This window comes from Oryx dammah, unplaced genomic scaffold (assembly GCF_014754425.2).
Source record: "Oryx dammah isolate SB20612 unplaced genomic scaffold, SCBI_Odam_1.1 HiC_scaffold_27, whole genome shotgun sequence".
In the NCBI taxonomy this organism is placed as follows: domain Eukaryota; kingdom Metazoa; phylum Chordata; class Mammalia; order Artiodactyla; family Bovidae; genus Oryx; species Oryx dammah.
The window spans coordinates 110,435,572-110,455,522 of record NW_024070211.1 but is presented as its reverse complement, the minus strand read 5'-3'; the positions used below and the strand labels follow the sequence as shown (position 1 = coordinate 110,455,522).

The 19,951-nt window shown below is 36.5% G+C and overlaps 1 protein-coding gene across 2 annotated transcripts in view; it reads left to right on the top strand.

Moving 5' to 3' along the window:
- TLK1 (tousled like kinase 1) overlaps positions 1–19,538 on the top strand; it is a 176,062-nt gene extending 156,524 nt beyond the window's left edge. For both annotated transcript variants that reach the window (XM_040229325.1, XM_040229326.1), the window contains 9 exons: positions 1,091–1,188; positions 3,352–3,433; positions 6,623–6,714; positions 6,798–6,887; positions 7,044–7,213; positions 7,485–7,620; positions 12,393–12,504; positions 14,149–14,256; positions 16,453–19,538. In XM_040229325.1, the coding sequence (XP_040085259.1) occupies positions 1,091–1,188; positions 3,352–3,433; positions 6,623–6,714; positions 6,798–6,887; positions 7,044–7,213; positions 7,485–7,620; positions 12,393–12,504; positions 14,149–14,256; positions 16,453–16,629 (1,065 nt within the window). In that variant the 3' untranslated portion in view covers positions 16,630–19,538. The remainder of the gene's footprint in view (positions 1–1,090; positions 1,189–3,351; positions 3,434–6,622; positions 6,715–6,797; positions 6,888–7,043; positions 7,214–7,484; positions 7,621–12,392; positions 12,505–14,148; positions 14,257–16,452) is intronic.
- Positions 19,539–19,951: the final 413 nt, after the last annotated feature.

The window sequence follows — 19,951 nt, the reverse complement described above, 5'->3', positions numbered from 1 at the left end:
AGACTTTATACCTCTGTTATCTGCCTTACAATGAAATATACTTTCAGAGTAAATTTCAGAATTGTTGATTTTTTTTGAGACAAAGGATTTTTTTGTTAATTTTAGAAGATAAATCAATATAAGACAGTGCTAATGAAAAGCAGAAATATTTAAGAATAATATTCAGAAATGATCCCTATTCCATGTTGTATATAGATTTATAATGGTTACACATTTAGGCCAAGGCAATCTGTGTTTACTTAATAGTTTTTCAAAAATATTTGTAAAGTAAAATAAAAAATTAATTTAAAAAAATATTATAAAATTGATATTTCTAGAACTTTTCACTGAACTTTGGTATGTTCTTGTCTTTAATAGTATTTATATTGACAAAGAGGTGTATGTGTAATGGGTGGTTTTGTTTGTTTTGGTGTCTTTCTTTTAAATGTTCTAAAAATTATATATTTTGAGACATGAAAATATCAGAATTTTTAGATTAATGAATGTTAAAGTAAATTCCTTTAGGATTTGCCTAGGTGTGCTCTGATGACTAAGGATCTAAATCACAGCTAGTCATATAATTTTTGTTTTAAGAGTCTCTTTAAAATTGTAGTGGAATTTATCCAAAGAGATTGGTCAGATTGTACATGTGTGTTTGTGTATTCCAAATGTTGTAAGGTCTGTGAATAATCAGTAGTTTTGTGTTTTACCTTTCTTCCTCCTTAACTATTGTGAAATATCTTCATTTTGTATTAGTAAATTATTCCCTCAAATTAAAATTTGAACATATCAGAAATAAAACTTACAGCTCATTTTGTGTTATAAGTCAGTTTCAGACTACCTTCAGTCATTTTTAGTTTAGACATTATAAAAATAGATTTCTTTTAGTACAGAGATTTTCTTGTGGAGGTTGGTTTCTTGAAATAGGCTTTTGCCTTATCTCTATCTTTCAGGCATTGAAAAGAGCACTTCGATCTTTTAATTCAGTGGTACTTGATAATACACTGTTCTTTCCATCACTGTTAAGAAAAAAATTGGTGCATGAGTAAAAACATCTTTTTTATATCACCAATAAATTGAGCTTGTTATAGTCCCCTCTCTTCATTTTCAGGAAGAGGCAGAAATCCAGGCAGAACTTGAACGGTTGGAAAGAGTCAGAAATCTTCATATTCGAGAGCTCAAAAGAATAAATAATGAAGATAATTCACAGTAAGTCATTATTTATATTTCACAGTATTACATGATAAAAGATTTTCTCCCCTTGGAGATCATAAACACAGTATTTCCTTGTTGAGGGACTTCTCTTCATAGAAATAAAGTCCTTCCCATGACTCAGAAGGCCTTGTATGGTCCGGTCTCAGCCACCTCACCACCCCACCTCTCTCATCTTCCTCGCACTTACATGTCGTAGATACACTGGCTCCCTCAATCACATGTCATTCCTGTCTCAAGGCTCTTCTGTTCTCCATTTCCTCTGCCTGAAATATTCTTCCTCTAGACATTTGAGTGGCTTGCTTTTTCACTCCAGGTGGTCATTAGAAAGGCCACCCTATCTAAAATATCAGTCCTGGCATTACTCCATCACCTCTCTCAGTATCCTTACCTTGCTTTATTCTTGGCATTTATCACTATTTGGAATTACTTTTTTTTTTTTTCCAGTTCTTTTATCTGTTTCCTTCACTGGAATGTAAGCTACATGAGAGCAGGGATTTAATTTTGTTCTTGCTTTATCCCCCAAATCTAGACCCGTATCTGGCATATGGTAGGCACAGAATAAATATTTGTTGACTAAATACCAAAGTTGGTGTTACAGTAGTGAAGGAGAAATCATTTCAGCTAAAGGTATTTCATTAAACCATGTATCCAGCATTGTGTAAAGAAGAAATAGAAGAGCAGTTTAAATTATAGTCTCTGTCCTTAATCCCTAATTATCAAATTTATTTAAACGCAAAAGGAGTTCAAAGAGAAAATGCCTATGGACAGGTGGGAGCTTTATCAGGAAGACAGAAATAAAGCAAGGCATTAATTGGATGTAGTCTGTGTAGAGGACAGGAAGGATGTCTTTTTTATACTTTCAGATTTATGTAATTTAAATCTTCATGACCTAAATGAGTGTCAGAATTGAAAGTGGCCTATTTCTGCAATGAAATATCTTGCTTAAAAGAAGGCCTGTTTATGATTATCTTTATGAACATAATCATTCCAATATATAAGGTAAATGAAATAACATAGTTATGGAATATACTTAATTGTACCAGATAAATTCTAATAAAGCAGATAAGTCAAAGCTAATTTACAGTTGACTGTTCTGAAAATTATGCCCAAGCTTATTTGTGGATATAACTTAATCAACTTGATGAAAATTAAATGAATTGTTATATTTCCCTTTCTTTAATTTTTTTTGGCTACATGGCTTGCGGGATTCTAGTTCCCCAACTAGAGATTGAACATGGGCCACGGCAGTGAAAACACTGAGTCCTAACCACTGGACCACCAGGAAATTTCCTACATTTTGCTTTAAAACTAAACAGAAATCTCTATTAATTCTCAAGAAAAGCTTAAATTATCAAAGTTGTGTTGACATTGAATAAAATACCATTGTATATTTTGTATCTGAGACTATAAAACTGTCATTGATTTTTTTTTTCCCCCTTAAGAATCAAGAGTGTACCTTTTGGAACCATGTTTTTCTGTGAAACCCTGCCATGTATTGGCTGTTGACCTTGGACAGTTACTTAACCTTTCTGTGCAGTAGTGCCCTCATCTGTAAAAGAGAGGTAGTAGCAGGGCCTACTTCAGAGGGTTAGTTAAGAACCAAACGAGATAATACATGTGAGTGCTTAGTGTGTAGCAGGTGTGATAAACTTTAAATAATTTTATTTGTGGTGGGTTTTATTTTTTTAAAGCATTTCTTTTTTTGACTGGGGATTAAAATTTTATTTGTAAAAGGCAAAGACTATAAAATTTAACCATGAATGAAAGCTTACAATTATTTTTAATCCTATGTCAGTACTATAAAACTTGATTAATTAAAACTCCCAGATAAAAGTGTTTTCATAAGGGAAGTATTTCCTGATGAACAGATACAGGATTTTATAAAGCTCTTAATAATACAGTAGTTGGTAGGTCTTTATCACAGTGCTATAACTGGTCATTGAACTTGAATATTCAGCTTTATAGCTGAATGTTAGGCTTCATGAACACCAAAGCGTTGAGATGGGTGATAGTCATGCAGGTAGAGAAGGAAGTATGGAATAGAATTCAAAATAGCAGGAAAAAGAAATAGGAGTAGAGTAAGAGCACAAGTGTGTGGACAGAACCTTTTTTGTGTGTGTTTTCATGTGCATGAGTGTTTTTTCCCCCACCCTTAAGGTTCAAAGATCACCCAACGTTAAATGAAAGATATTTATTGCTCCATCTGCTTGGTAGAGGTGGCTTTAGTGAAGTATATAAGGTAAGGTTCTTTTTTTTTTTTCTGTTCTTCACACTAATATAGCAAAGATATAGGGGTATGTGGTTAAGAAGTACATGCTTACTGTTTTTATGATTCTTTGACTGGGAAATTATGTCCTCTCATTCCAAAAAGAGTCTGATGGCTTATGTTATCCCGAGAGTCTAAAAACTATCCTTGTGCCTTTGCAGACCCTCTGATATTTGGTAGCTGATTACCACTGACCAACCTGATACAAATAATAACAGCCATTAGAATCAAGATAGGCAGGTAGCAGTTTAATATAGTACATTTATGACAAGATTGTATCCTTTAAACGTGTTACAAGTCCTTAGATGTCCTGGATTTACCCTAATTTCTACCTATTTCAAGGCCAGTGTTTCTCAAATATATATGAAAGCAGAAATTTTTACTCATCACATTTAATACTTTATACCTTTTTTTTTTTGCTCTGTATTGTCTTTCTGACCAACCTTTAAATACTGTGTTCCCAAATTTCTTTATCATTCTTAATCTCCCTTTCAAATATATCCCCTTCCCCCTCACTGAGTTATCACCTATTTGGTTTCAGATATAGATACATATGTATATATGTAGCTGTCTACCCACACTTCTTTCTGAGCCCCATACCTGGGGGTTTACATGACCTCATGTGGATGCTTCATAAGTACTGCAAACTCACATGTGAAATAGAAGCTTATCTTCCTCTCCTCCCACACCTTCCCCTCCCTTTAAAAAAAAAACACTGCTCCCTACTTTAATACACAGCACTGCCCTTTATCTACCCAGTTCCTTCCCTGAAAACCCTGCAGTGAATGAAGAATGAAAGTCATTTTTCACTACATCTTTCCCTTAACCCCTTCCTCCAGCATAACCAGTCTCTGGTGTATGTCATTATTATTGTCATTAATCTCTCCTAAATCCAGCAAGGACCCTTCTCTCTCTCAGCTCAAAGCCTCATTGTCTCTTGTTTGCATTGCTGCCCTAATCTCCTAGCCAATCACCTTTTCCTGGACATTGTTTCTCCAGTCCATTTGTGTGTATGCTGCAGCTAGAATGGCCTTGTCAAAAAATGCAGCCTAATCGTCTCACTCCCCTGCCTTATAAGCCCCAGTGGCTTTCCCATTTGCTCTTAGTTAGGATGAAGTCATAATGAAGATCATGAAGTGAAGTGAAGTTGCTCAGTCGTGTCTGACTCTTTGCAACCCCATGGACTGTAGCCTATCAGGCTCCTCCGCCTATAGGATTCTCCAGGCAAGAGTGCTGGAGTGGATTGCCATTTCCTTCTCCAGGGGATCTTCCCGACCCAGGAATCGAACCCAAGTCAAGAGACAACCTGTATCCACTTCTGACTCTGGGGAAATTATGGGATTTGGATTCAGAGAACTAATTTCTGATCTTGGTTCAACCATGAACTAGTTTTTGTTTTGTTAGCTTGGATAAGCATTAGTGTCACCCATCAAGAGTGATCTATGAGCCCTGTTCCAGTTCTTGTTTCTTTGATTCTAATGGTAGTTTATCTGGGCACTTAAGCATTGAGTAGTCTTACCCAGGCCACAAGGTAGAAAAAAAGATCATAACAGCTCACGGTGGATCTAAAATCACTGTAGCTAGCACTGGCTTATCCTAAAAGTAGCTCAGCCTCTGTTGCTTCTAATAGCTTTCATGACAGTCTTCTCCCATTGCCCAGTAGTATTTCCACTGTTTTTAGTCTCACAGATAGGGGCTAACAGAGACTTTTCTCTTGAAGAAAATCTTACATAGAAATTAGAAAATGCAGATTGTTGAGGCCCTAAAGTCTTAAATCCCTATTGTTGACTTAGCTACTAATGACAGCTCCCTCTGACCCCTTCAAAGTCCTTTCATCGTTGCCAGGTCCCTTGGGAAACAAAGCAGATTGTAAATTAAAAAATAGACTTTGTGGAAAATATTGAATCAGTTGCTTAATGATTACCATCTTAGCTTTATGGGAAGGTATACTTTGAAAGATGTGTCTTACATTATAATCAGTATACACTAATGATAACTTTAGAATTTCTTTACTTTTTTATTCTTACTGTGATTGCTTGTAAGTTCTTTAATAAACTTATGTTCTTTTTGCTTTCTCCTACCTGAACTTTTTTTCTTTTCTGTTGTTTAAAACTTAACTTAGCTAATGTCTATTGGGTATTTATTGTGAATCATGTATTATTCTAAAGACTTTATATGTTTCACTCCATTTAATTCTCTTCAGCAATCCAAACTTTGAAACTGTTAGCACAAAGTAACGCATCTAATAATAAATTTATCTGACTCCAAAGTGAATATTAATTACTGCACCCTTTGTGATTTTGGATCTCATGCTTTTATAATTTTGTGACAAGCAGTTTACCCCTCCTGCTTATTTTAAGGTTAAATTGATAGAGGGAGTGGAAGCTATGAACCTTCTTCCTAATAAGTCTATAAGCTTTTTAAGTGTTTTCTTAAAGGAGCACTTTTTGTATATAAGTTACAGTAGAACCTAAATAATAAATTTCTTTCATGATATGCAGTTTTTTTTTTTTTTAAAAAGTCACCTGAAGCCTTAAAAAATACTGATCATTCTTTATTAATAAATAGGCTGATAATTTGAACAAACCAGTATAAAAACCTATCTTGAGATGAGATTAAGGAATAATTGCTCATATGGCGTGGTAATTATATATGGTTATATTTAATTTTGTAATAAAAGTTTAAGACTTTAATAAACTAATTTTCAAACAAGTGGGGAAAAAACATGCAGTCTCTAGGAAAAGATAGAGGAAAAAGTTTGCTTCATCCAGTCCACCAAAAATTATTAAAGTCACCTGTTTTCCTGGCTGCTTGCTGCTGCTGCTAGTATAGAGGAGAAGGTCTATGTTTGTTTGTTTGTTTTTAAAGCTTTATTGTTTTATGTTAATTCAGTATATTGGCGTTTATAAAACTTGAACATGAAAATTCACATTAAGGTGAATTTCATGCTGATTTAACAGCATGAAATTTGTATCTTGTTTCTGATAATAAACGTGCTACTGAACTATAATCTTAGCAGAGATGACTACCAAAAGTAGGAAATTTTATAATATAAAAATGTATATTCTAGTTCCATATTACTGCATAATTATTACCCCCCTAAAAAAGTGAGCTCTTCAGTTGGTCTTTGGTTCAAAATCTTCTCTGTTCCTTTAATCCTAGGCTTTTGACCTTTATGAACAAAGATATGCTGCTGTGAAGATCCACCAGCTTAATAAAAGCTGGAGGGATGAGAAGAAGGAAAACTATCACAAGTAAATATTAATTCTTTGATTTTTATCAATTTTGAAAATACATTTAATGGTCATGGAGAATTAATACACTCTCCTTCTTGTAGACATGCCTGCAGAGAGTATAGAATACACAAAGAACTGGATCATCCCAGAATAGTTAAACTCTATGACTATTTCTCCTTGGATACAGATACGTAAGTGAATATAAACAGACTTAGTTTTTAAGAAAAGACATGTTGGCATTTGCTTTCCCTATTCTGTACTGATGATACAAATACTCATTTGTCCATTGTGACTCTGAATTATTGGCTAATATTTTGTGTCTGATCTTTTTCTCTTCTCCATTGTAGGTTTTGTACAGTGTTAGAATACTGTGAAGGCAATGACTTGGATTTCTATCTGAAGCAACATAAGTTAATGTCAGAGAAAGAAGCTAGGTCTATTGTAATGCAAATTGTAAATGCACTAAGATATCTCAATGAAATCAAACCCCCTATTATACATTATGATCTTAAGCCAGGTAATTAATAAAATTTGTCTAAATTTTTAAGCTTTAAAGAATATAATTATCTGAAAATATGCTTTGTGATTTAGTTTTTGAGACAATGGCATACTAGTAGAATCTGAAGTGTTTTTAAAATAGTATCACTATATTTTTAAATATTTTAAATGTATATTTTAATCAAAATTTTTGCATATGTATATTAAATGTATTATTTATTTCCCCCAAATCAGCTTTCATAGTAAACATGTTTTTCATCTTTGTATCATTAAATAAACTTTGTTCTTAGGAAACATCCTCCTGGTAGATGGAACAGCATGTGGAGAAATCAAAATCACCGATTTTGGTCTGTCCAAGATCATGGATGATGACAGCTATGGTGTAGATGGAATGGATCTAACTTCCCAAGGGGCAGGCACATACTGGTAAGTGTATTATTAAAAATGCCAAAATTATCTAGGTCAGTGCCCAGTCTTTTTAAAGAGAGTTTATTTTCATGTGCCTTTGAGATTACTGTGGTGTGATAAGGGTACTGATATGAAGTCTCTTGAGTTGAGATTACTGGCACCAGCCCTCTTTTCTCTTCCTGTCTTAACTGTAAACATCAGGAAACTGGAGGAAGAGAAATTTGGCATCAGTGACTACTAACCAGAAATTCCTAATGTGGAGATTTTGTGAATCTTTTTCTGTAATGTTAGAGTGATGTTTATTATGAATCAGTTCAGTTCAGTAGGTTAGTCGTGTCTGACTCTTCATGACCCCATGGACTGCAGCACGCCAAGCCTCCCTGTCCGTCACCAACTCCCAGAGTTTGCACAAACTCATGTCCATTGAGTCAGTGATGCCATCCAACCATCTCATCCTCTGTCGTCCCCTTCTCCTCTTGCCCTCAATCTTTCCCAGGATCAGAGTCTTTTCCAGTGAGTCAGCTCTTTGCATCAGGTGGCCAAAGTATTGGAGTTTCAGCTTCAATGTGAGTCTTCTCCAACACCACAGTTCAAAAGCATCAATTCTTCTGTGCTCAGCTTTCTTTATAGTCCAACTCTCAAATCCATACACGACTACTGGAAAAACCATAGCCTTGACTAAACGGACCTGTGTTGGCAAAGTAACATCTCTGCTTTTTAATATGCTGTCTAGGTTGGTCATAGCTTTTCTTCCAAGGAGCAAGCGTCTTAATTTCATGGCTGCAGTCACCATCTGCAGTGATGTTGGACTCCAAGAAAATAAGTCTGTCACTTTCATCAAGAGGCTTTTTAGTTCTTCTTCACTTTCTGCCATAAGGGTGGTGTCATCTGCTTATCTGAGGTTATTGATATTTCTCCCAGCAATCTTGGTTCCAGCGTGTGCTCCCTCCAGCCCAGCGTTTCTCATGATGTACTCTGCATATAAGTTAAATAAGCAGGGTGACAATATACAGCCCTGACGTACTCCTTTTCCTATTTGGAACTAGTCTGGTGTTCCATGTCCAGTTCTAACTGTTGCTTTTTGACCTGCATACAGCTTTCTCAAGAGGCAGGTCAGGTGGTCTGGTATTCCCATCTCCTTCAGAATTTTCCAGAGTTTATTGTGATCCACACAGTCAAAGGATTTGGCATAGTCAATAAAGCAGAAATAGATATTTTTCTGGAACTCCCTTGCTTTTTCAATGATCCAGCGGATGTTTGCAATTTGCTCTCTGGTTCCTCTGCCTTTTCTAAAACCAGTTTGAACATCTGGAAGGTCATGGTTCACATGTTACTGACGCCTGGCTTGGAGAATTTTGAGCATTACTTTACTATGAATAATAATACTTAATATAACATCTTAGCTATTAAAAGCAGTACATATTAAGCCCTCTCTGTACAGGTTTTGTGGTTACAATTTTTGTTTGAGATGGATGTTTTGTTGATCATGAATGAGAAGAGAAATTTGGTATAATCTTGGTCTTTTGATCTTGAGTCTAAATGAATGCCATTTCTTCACAGTTACCTAGGTGTTGACAAAAATTACCTCATTGTGAATTTTCAAACAAAGTTTAGTTTTCAGAATGAATTAATTAGCAAAAGGAGTGAAATCTTGATTACAAACATACATGTGACTTTAGGATCTCTAGCACATAGTTAGCCTGGGCAATGGAATATGCCACAAGTTTGTATGCATTTTTACTTCTCAGAATAGGGATTAGTCATATCCATGTATTCATGTAAAGCCATTTTAGAGCTTTAAAATTATGCTTGTGGCATTTTTTTAGGAATATAATACAGTATGTCATAGATTTTTAAAATACATGTTTAAAGAAAATTATCATTCAAACTGGTAACTCCTTGAAGGTCAGCACCCTCAATCAGTAAGTAATCTTGAAACTTTCTTTCAGCAACAAGACTCCTTTTTTCACCACAAAATCTTAGAATCCTGGTTGCTTGGTAGAACCCTAAATTATGTGGAAAACAGCTTAAAACCATGTTCTAAGTAATAGATAATCCTTTGCAGAGACTCCCACATGCCATTTCCCTCTCACTCTGGCTTCCCTCGTGTAGGGCAAGGCAATGGAATTTCCCTGGCAGATGGGCATCAGGGACCCTTATGTTTAGAGTGCTCTGCAGGAAAAAGATAGTCACGACATTTCCATGTTCAGTTCAGTCGCTCAGTCATGTCCAACTCTTTGCAACCCCATGAATCTCATCACGCCAGGCCTCCCTGTCTATCACCAACTCCCAGAGTTCACTCAGATTCGTGTCCATCGAGTCAGTGATGCCATCCAGCCATCTCATCCTCTGTCGTCCCGTTCTCCTCCTGCCCCCAACCCCTCCCAGCATCAGAGTCTTTTCCAATGAGTCAACTCTTCGCATGAGGTGGCCAAAGTACTGGAGTTTCAGCTTTAGCATCATTCCTTCCAAAGAAATCCCAGGGTTGATCTCCTTCAGAATGGACTGGTTGGATCTCCTTGCAGTCCAAGGGACGATTCTCAAGAGTCTTCTCCAACACCACAGTTCAAAAACATCAATTCTTCGGTGCTTGGCTTTCTTGACAGTCCAACTCTCACATCCATACATGACCACAGGAAAAACCATAGCCTTGACTAGATGGACCTTTGTTGGCAAAATAATGTCTCTGCTTTTGAATATGCTATCTAGGTTGGTCATAACTTTCCTTCCAAGGAGTAAGCGTCTTTTAATTTCATGGCTGCAATCACCATCTGCATTCATGTTAGGAACCTGGAATTACACTTATAGAAACAGTGTTTCCCAAAATGGTTAGTTTCTAGTCATATTAGTTTAAGGTATATATTTGGTAAACAATGTCCTATACAAACTTTTAGAATATGTCATGATGCCTTTACAAATTGCCTTTCATCCCCTAACTGTCAGTATCACTTAGAATAAAAGTGAGTTTTATTTCTTCCTCCCTCTCAGGTCTCAAATGCAAGCATTCAGTAAATCCTGCTGTTCATTTTTCCTGAAAAGCTTTGGTATCTATTCCTGTACTTTCTCTCCTTGCTTACACCCTTTTACCTTGAGGGACAGTATAGCATAGTGTTTAAGAGCCAGTCTTGTTTCAGTTACACACACACATAAACCTACAGAAAATGCACGCTTTTCATAGAACAAACTTGGCTTTTTACTTGATTTGGAAGGTAGGAAAGGATTACATCACATACAAGCTATTGGTCATCTGTGAACAATCTGCTGAAATTTAAATGATTTTAGCATAGTGAGTATAAAACAGAAAACCATAGATTCCCATTTAGCTGTATTATTGCTTTTCAGGACTTTGTAGTTTATCCAAATTTTAGACAGGGGGAGATGCTTGCATCCTGGTGGAGCTGTTTAAACTTATTTAAAAGGTAAAAATAAATATTACAATCTTATTTTTACCTTTGTCTAAAATTATGTCTTTATAAATTAAAAAGATAAGTATTTTTGAATGTTCCATATATTTCTGCTGCTGCTACCATTCAAAACTGCACAAAGATTAATGAATTAATGTAACAGGTTCCTGGAGGGAAGCAGAGGCAGCTTGTGATAGGGAGGTCTTGAAGAAAGAGTGGTTACCGTGTCAGATGAGTATGATAAAAGTCGCTTCAGATCCTGACTCCTTGTGACCCTGTGGACTGTAGCCTACCAGGCTCCTTTGTCCATGGGATTCTCAAGGCAAGAGTATTGGAGTGGGTTGCCATGCCCTTCTCCAGAGAATCTTCCCAATCCAGGGTTTGAACCCCCCATCCTCCTGCATTGCAGGCGGATTCTTTAACCTCTGAGCCCCTGGGAAAGCCCAGACTGGGGTAAAAGCAAGCATAAAAGGTTGTCATATTCAGAAGCATGTGGGGAAGCACAGTGTGGGGACCAAATGAATTGGCTTTGCCTAGCCAGTTTGAGTGGAGAAGGCAATGGCAACCCACTCCAGTACTCTCCTGGAAAATCGCATGGACGGAGGAGCCTGGTGGGCTGCCGTCAGTGGAGTCGCAGAGAGTCAGACATGACTAAAGCAACTTAGCAGCAGCCATTTTGAGGGAGTCAGGGGAAGAGATTCTGGAAATTTAAGTTGCTGCTAGACTAAGACAGTCTTTAATGTCACACCTTTTCTCTCTTATTACAAGCAAGAGATAAAAGGTCTTACCTTGTTAGTGAGTGATGTTGAGGTTCTTTAAACAAAAGGACTGGCTGATGTGTGTTTTAGGAAGAGTTTGAACATTGGTGAAGAGGGGGATAGGAAGAGTTTTTTTGTCCTAGTGGATATTCAGAACACTGTAGTTTCTAATGATAATTTGTCATTTCTATAGATAATACACATTTATAATTGACCCTTAGACAATGCAGGGATGAGGGGCAGCAGCCCTCTACACAGTCAAAAATCTGAGACTAGCTTAAAGAGCTGCCCTTCATATACATGGTTCCTCCAAAGGCTCGAAACTCACCCAACCAGGGATTGTGTAGTACTGTAGTATTTACTATTAAAAAAAAATTCTCATGCAAGTGGATCCATGCAGTTCTAACCTGTGCTGTTAAAGGATTAACTGTATCTTACACACTTTATCACAAAGTTGTTTGTTTTGGCGCTAGAGTAAGATGATACAAATGCTTTAAAAGTTTAGGACATCCTTCAATGTATGGATAAAATGAAAGTTCTAAGATTTTACATTTACAGGTTTAAGTTATAAATTGTTACTATCCTTTCCTTTTTTCTGTCTCCACCCCCTCCCCCCACCCCAAACTAGGTATTTACCTCCTGAGTGTTTTGTAGTTGGAAAGGAACCACCAAAGATTTCCAACAAGGTTGACGTGTGGTCAGTTGGAGTCATCTTCTTTCAATGTCTTTATGGTAGAAAGGTAAGTTAAAGTATAGCAGATTCAGCTATATGGAGAGAAGTTGAATTTTCTCTTCTTGAAGTTTCATTAATTTGAAGTCAGTTTAGTCAAGAATTCCAAGAATGGAGACCTGGTTGAGGCAGGAACAACAACAACAAACCCCAAATAACAGTTTATTTGGGGTTAGGAACAGCCTGGGAAGCAATAATCCAAGAAAGCACTTGAACTGTGTTGCAGCTCTACACAAAGGAGGGAACGGTGCTTATAGGCAAAAAACTGCAAGGTTACATAAACTGTCAAGAATTAGGATTGGAGCTGGCCAGAAGTAAGGGTGCTGTTCACATAGTTGCAAAGTGGGGGTGACGTCTAAACCGCAAGGTTGCAGCTAGCATTTGCTAATTGGTTTTGAAAACAACTAGTAGTGTCCTTTGGTTTGATACAGTTTGGAAAGTTCAGGTTGTCTGTGATGCAGGAATGTGTCTGAAACCACATCCATAATGGCTACCCAGCTCCATTTTGGATGCCTGAACCATAGTTACGCATTTTAATTTTTTTAGGTGATCTTAAATATATCACTTACTAAATTTTCATGGATCAGAATTACCTTAATGTCACAACAGCTTCTTAACACCGCTGTTGTTTCTGTAGCATTAGGAATAATGGAGTCAAAACTGTTTTCTTCACTTTCTCACATCCTCTACCTCATTCTCCCCGAACCCCCCAAAATACACACACATTTGACCTGAGCATGTTTCCCCCTGTGCTTCCTCAGGGAAATTCTGTCAAACTTACTCCTAATGTTTCTCAAACCTCTCTTTATATTGAAGTCAGAACTACAAACGACCATGGATATCTAATCCTTATCCCATTCAATCCCTTCATCAGTGTGAAAAGTGATCCAGGGACTTGTCTGGGAATTCACTGCATGTTAGGACCAAACCCAGAGCTGTTTCATTTAACTTAATTTGTCATGCTCAAGGTGTTTTACTCTGGACTTTGCACAGATGTTTCTGCTACTTTTCAAACTAGTTTGAACTGTATCAAACTAAAGGACACCACTGCTGCTGCTGCTGCTAAGTTGCTTCAGTCGTGTCCGACTCTGTGCGACCCCATAGACGGCAGCTCACCAGGCTCCCCCGTCCCTGGGATTCTCCAGGCAAGAACACTGGAGTGGGTTGCCATGTCCTTCTCCAATTTGTGAAAGTGAAGTCGCTCAGTCGTGTCCGACTCCTAGTGACCCCATGGACTGCAGCCCATCAGGTTCTTCAGTCTGTGGGATTTTCCAGGCGAGAGTACTGGAGTGGGGTGCCATTGCCTTCTCCTAGCTGTTTTCAAAACCATATCTGCTAGCAGGTACCAGCTGTAACCTTGTAGTTTCTTCTACTAAGGAGAAGTTCTTAAACATTTTAAACACTCAGAAGAAAATATTTGATGTTTTCATCTTAATTGCTTATTTACAGTGTTTTGGCTATGTGGAGGATTGATCAGATGGTCTTTCTCAGCCTGCTATCAATTATAGCCTATGAGAATACATCCCAATCTGCAAGTAACTAAGATTTTTTAAAACACAAATCAAATCATTTGTACTGCAGGGATTCAGTGATAATATCTGTTTAACTATTTTGAGAGATAAATTTCTCAACATTTTATTCATTTATTTTAAAGCCATTTGGTCACAATCAATCTCAGCAAGACATTCTTCAAGAAAATACGATATTAAAAGCCACTGATGTCCAATTCCCTGTAAAACCTGTCGTAAGCAGTGAAGCAAAGGTACGAAATTTATGTAAATAAATTTTGTGAGGTACTTTTTTATTTCATAAGTTTGTGGTTAAAACAAAGTCAACATTTGTTAATAAGTAAAGCAAAGGGGACTGCAGCCACAGGCAAGTCTATCCGATAGGGGCTGGTGATTTGCTCTGGAAAAGAGCTGCTTAGGCCTTTGGTTGTGATAGTTTTTAAGGACCCAAATGTAGTCCATGATTTCTTTTAAGAAGGCAGGCTAAAGAGACCATGTCTATTATGATACTCACATAAAGTTCAAAAGACACAAAACTCAACTATGGTGTTTAGAAGTCAGATAGCTATTACTCCAGTAGACTGGGGCAGAGGCAGTGCCCGTGACCAAAAGTGGGCATGAAGAGTCTTAGGAGGTTCTGATAAAGTTCTTTTTCTTGATTCATCTGCGAGTTATATGGTATATTCATTTTGTGCTGTATGCTCAGTAGGCAGAAAATATTACAGCCAAAAATGCATCATTCTCTTGGCTAAACTAAATTAACAGTAAAGTGGAATGACTGTTTTACAGAAGACAAATTTCAGAAAAAGATGACTCTGGAGTTTTGTAGGGAGAAATGCAGTATTCCATATTCAACAGTTTATAGGCATACCCCAGAGATAGCATGGGTCTGATTCTATACCACTGCAATCAGGTGAATATTGTAGTAAAGGAAGTCACACACAATTTTTAGTTTTCTGGTGCACATAAAATTATGTTTACATGATAATATTCTGTTAATTAGTGCAGTAGCATTATACCTAAAAAAAATAATATACATAACCTTAATTAAAAATCCATGCTTGCTAAAAACTGCTAAATAGATATCATCTGAACCTTCAGCCAGCCTTTTTGCTGGTGGATGGTCTTGCCTTGCTGTTGATGGCTGCTTACTGATCACGGTGATGCTGCTGAGGCAGTTTGACAGTGATGGGACTCTTCCTTTCATGAACAGTTTCTCTGTAGCATACAGTGCTTTTGAGAGAAGTTCTACTGTGAGTAAAATGATTTCAAAATTGAGTCAGTCCTCTCAAACCCTGCCACTGCCTTATGAAACTAAGTTTATTTAATATTCTAAATCCTTTGTTGTCATTTCAGCAGTTAAACTTGTGGTCTTATAGGGGCGCAGTTCATGGCATCCCCCAAACAATTACAGAAGTAACAAGTCATTGATGACCACCACAAATAAATCATGATGCAAAGTCAAAACCTGCTAGGATTACCAAATGTGACAGAGTGAGCACATGCTGTGCGAAAAATGGTGCCAATAGGTTTGTTTGATGCAGGGTTGCTACAAACCTTCAATTTGAAAAAAACAAAAAACACAATATTTGCAAAGTGGAATAGAACAAGGTATGCCTGTACTCAAAGTCCTAGCCAGAACAGTTAGGCAAGAAAAAGAAATAAGGGGCATATAAATCAGAAAGGAAGAAGTAAAACCGTCACTATTGGTAGACAAGGGTTTTTATATATAAAATAATATTAAAGGTGTAGACCAAAAAAGGCGGCAGCAAGGACTCAGATATTGTATACCAACATTCACAATAATTAAAAGTAGAAACAACCCAAAAGTCAACCAACAGATAAACGGGTAAACAAAATCTAGCATATACATGCAGTGGAATATCAGCCTTCAAAAGGAGTGAAATTCTGACGCACGCTGCAACACGGATGACTCAAACATCATGCTAAGTGAAAGACACAGGACGACTGTTGCATGATTCCACGCACATAAGGTGCTTAGAATAGCTAAATCATAAAAGAACATACTGGTTACCAAGGGCTGGGGGAAGGAGGAATAGGGAGATATTGCTTAATGGGTACAGATTTCAGTTTTAGATGATGAAAAAGTTCTGCAGATTGATAGTGGTGATGGTGTACTGCAGTGTGAGTGTACTTAATGTCACTGAATTGTATACTCGGGTTAAAAATGCTCATTTTTATGTTATGTATATTTTAATCTCCATAAAAAAATTTTTAAAAGAAATACAGCTTTCCAGCAATAAGTAGTATCAATAATATTTATTACTGTGAACTATTAGAGTCGCTGAGAGTTGCATTTGCAATAATTTTATTGCTAGTTTTTACTGTGAACCCCCAGTGAAATCAAATTTTCTGAAATGTATCCATCATCTGTAGTATTCAGTTTATTCATACTTAGAAAAGATTTTAATTGCTCTTTTTTTTTTAAGGCCTTTATAAGACGCTGTTTGGCATACCGAAAAGAAGATAGATTTGATGTGCACCAACTGGCAAATGACCCCTACCTTCTCCCACACATGAGACGATCCAATTCTTCAGGCAACTTACACATGGCTGGGCTGACAGCATCCCCCACACCCCCTTCTTCGAGCATAATTACTTACTGACTTTCCTCCAAAATCGGCATGATGTCTTTGAATTGCTTCCAGATGCACACTTGAGTTTGAGAGCTTTTGAGTGTTTTTGTTGTTTTCTTTTTTACACAGGATATGGTTGAGAACTGTTTGTGAACTGAAGTTCTTCATAGAGTCGTTTGTATGAGAGTGGATCATGGACCCTGAATAAATGTACACTTCTGACTGTAACCTTAAGCAGTGAAGGGTGACTGCCTGTTGCACAGAAACAGGAATACCATGTTAAGAAAAGTGGTTTTTGTTGGGGAGGGGAACACTGTAAATAACGTTTATAATAATACTTCAGTACATTTGGTTGTTACTCGAAGAGTTCTAATATGAAGGGTAGTTTTTCATTATTTAAAAAACACATGGAAAATGAGACATACTTCTAACACAAGAACTATACAGTGCCTGGATACATTATTCAGCGTTCAGCAGTTCATCTGCTGCAACCAAAGTAAGAACGGAATGACAGTGACACCTGTGTTTTGCAGTAACAGGGTGTGAGAGAATCTCTGGGCAGCTAGACTTTGTCATTTGCCTAGTCTGGCTTTCAGCAGGTTGTACCTTGAAATCACATGTCTGCTCTTCTCACTGGTTATGTTAAAGGGAGAGCTGTTCCTAGATACTTTAGACCTCTGACAAAGTGCGCTGCTTATTTTGAAATCAGTCAGTTGAAGTCACTAAATTATGGTATCTCCAGTGTTCTCAACATGTTAGAACTGTTAACAGGTATTTTTGTTACCAGGCCTTGTTCATTCAAACAAGTGACAATATATAACCAAATGCAGGCCAGTTCTATGCAGGATAATGATAAATTCCCTTCTAGCTCTATTGTAAATTGTTGTACAGATGTCATATTTCAACTAGCAAGTTTCAGCAGCTTATTCTTGTACAAATGTTTAAAAATATGGCTTTTCTAATTGGATATTGTATTTTTTTTAAGTCTTCTTGAAGGCGCTTTAATTGCTGCTAAATGGTGTTGCTTCTTTGCTTAAAAAAAAAAAAATCAAATGACCTCCTTAAAAGGTGCAAGTTGACTGTACATCATAGAAAGATTATTAAAAGCAGGCATTTGTTAACAATCAAAGCATGTAAAAATGATCCATGTTGGACATAAAGAGTTCTTGAAATCAGTTTCTTGATTTCTAGGGCTGTGGGAGCACATATGTAATAGATTTATAAATTGTTCATGGTAATTCTACATTTCTAGCAGGTTCTAATCAGCAAGGTGGGATGACAGTCCCTTAAGTTTCTTGCGGTTTGTACAGATTTGTTAAAATGTGAACATTTTCTAACTGCCTTGTATGGTAGAAACCGTTATTTTTCAGGATGCTGTATTTCACTCCTTTAAGAAATTTCTTTATCATCACATTCATAATGCTGATTCTTACATGTAAATTGTCCATGTTGCTGAAAAAGGAGGCTATGTTTAACACAGATTCTCCTTAATATTGTACAGTTAAACGGTGGCTCTAATTTCTGATATTGCAAGCCATTTTGTTCTTTCATTGTACATAGACACATTGTCTCTTTAAGATGCTGCTGAAATTGTAGAGAATGTAGCCAAAACAGTAATAAACAATGACAGTTAAAATTTAAAGACTATGAAATTACATTTGAAGGGAGCTTTCAAGACTTAGGACATTGACTGGGCTCCTTTACTTAAGAATCAGCTGAATAAATTCTTGAAGTATACTTCAAGATAAGTATGAAGGGGTTTCAAGCTGTTAAAGTATACCTAATAACCATTATCAAGGCTAATCCTAGGTAAGTAACACTTAGCCCTATTGGGAATGGCTTAAGGGCTGTACCTGTTCCTCTGTAGATCAAGATAGAAATACTATAAAAAATACTGACTTAGTAATGGAATGTTAGCATTACCTGAGTGCTTTAGGTGCTGTCTGCAAATTTTTGAGTTTTGTTGTTTGAGTTTTCATCCTTCTGAATCCTAAAATACTATGTTCATTATAGTAACTGTTATTTAAAGTCCCCAATTAAAATACCCAGTTTTGTTTAAAATTTTAGTGAGGTATATATAAGTGGATGTGTACATCTAACATGAGATTGAAGAAGAGGTACAGACTTAGATCACTGGCCTTTATCATATTATTTTCAAATAAATGGAAGTGACTGCTACTGTCAAAATGCAGAAAAGGAGAATAAGCCATAAAATTGCTTCCCTGGGCTTAGGTAATCATCTGTTTAGAATCCAAGGTGTGTAAGTGATAAGCCAGCTTTGAGACCCCTCTATTCCTCTTAAAGTTTTTCCAAAGAAATGACACAGCTTTGGGATAGTACGTCCCTACCCCAGCAAGTACAAGATAGCTAACTGAGCCAAAGTGAGGACTGTTACCTTTACCTGGAACACTTGTATTTATCACTAATTTCAGTCACGCTGGTAATCTATTACTCTAACTAGCTTTTGAGGCTTAAATTGTTTTTTGGTATCCTAAATTCTATCCTCAAAATTAAAGCATTTCCTTTACCCTTAGACAGTAGCCAAGGTCTCCTCGCTTTAAGAAGCACTGCAAGATAAATGTATAGTTTTTGCATATAATTTAAAATATTTCTCTGATATGAATTAGCTTTAGTGCATGCATGCTGAGAGGAGGTAAGTGTAGAAACCACACTAATTTATTAAGTCTGGAGTTGGGTAGATACTTGGTTGTTTTTCAAAAATGAAGTTTTAAGTCTATTTTTTACTTACTGGCTGCCATCCCCTTCTCCTAAAAAAATAATTTTCAATTTAAATGGTACATAAAATGTGAACAAATACTTCTACAAATACCTCATTACATGAAACCAAAATGGTAGAATTTCAGTGAAACAAATTTAAAAAGTATATTGTGTGTTTTGCTGTTGTTACTTATTAAATACAATAATGCTGATTACCATCAGATGTTATTAGCTATGTTTTGCAGCAGTAGTGCAGACTGTCCAGTCCTTTAGATTGTGAGTTTAATTTACATTGTTTGATTTGTATGTGGAAAAGGCAGACTTACTCTTACACACGTTTTAACATCACCCTGGCACGTCTTAAAATAATCCCACTTTAAATTTTGACATGTTATCTGATCATTTTCCTCCCCAATATACTAAACTTTAATGTTCTTAAGGCTTAATTTATTTAAAAATTATTTTGCAGCTAGCTTTAAAATAAAATTATTAGAATTCTAGTTCTTGGGTTTCAGGAATTCTGTGAAAGTCTTAGAATTTCTGCAAGTTCCATTGATTTGAATTATACATATCTCCATTTACCTTCTCCTGCTTTCATGTCCCTCTTCTTTTTTTGAAGATTCTTCTCGTTGAG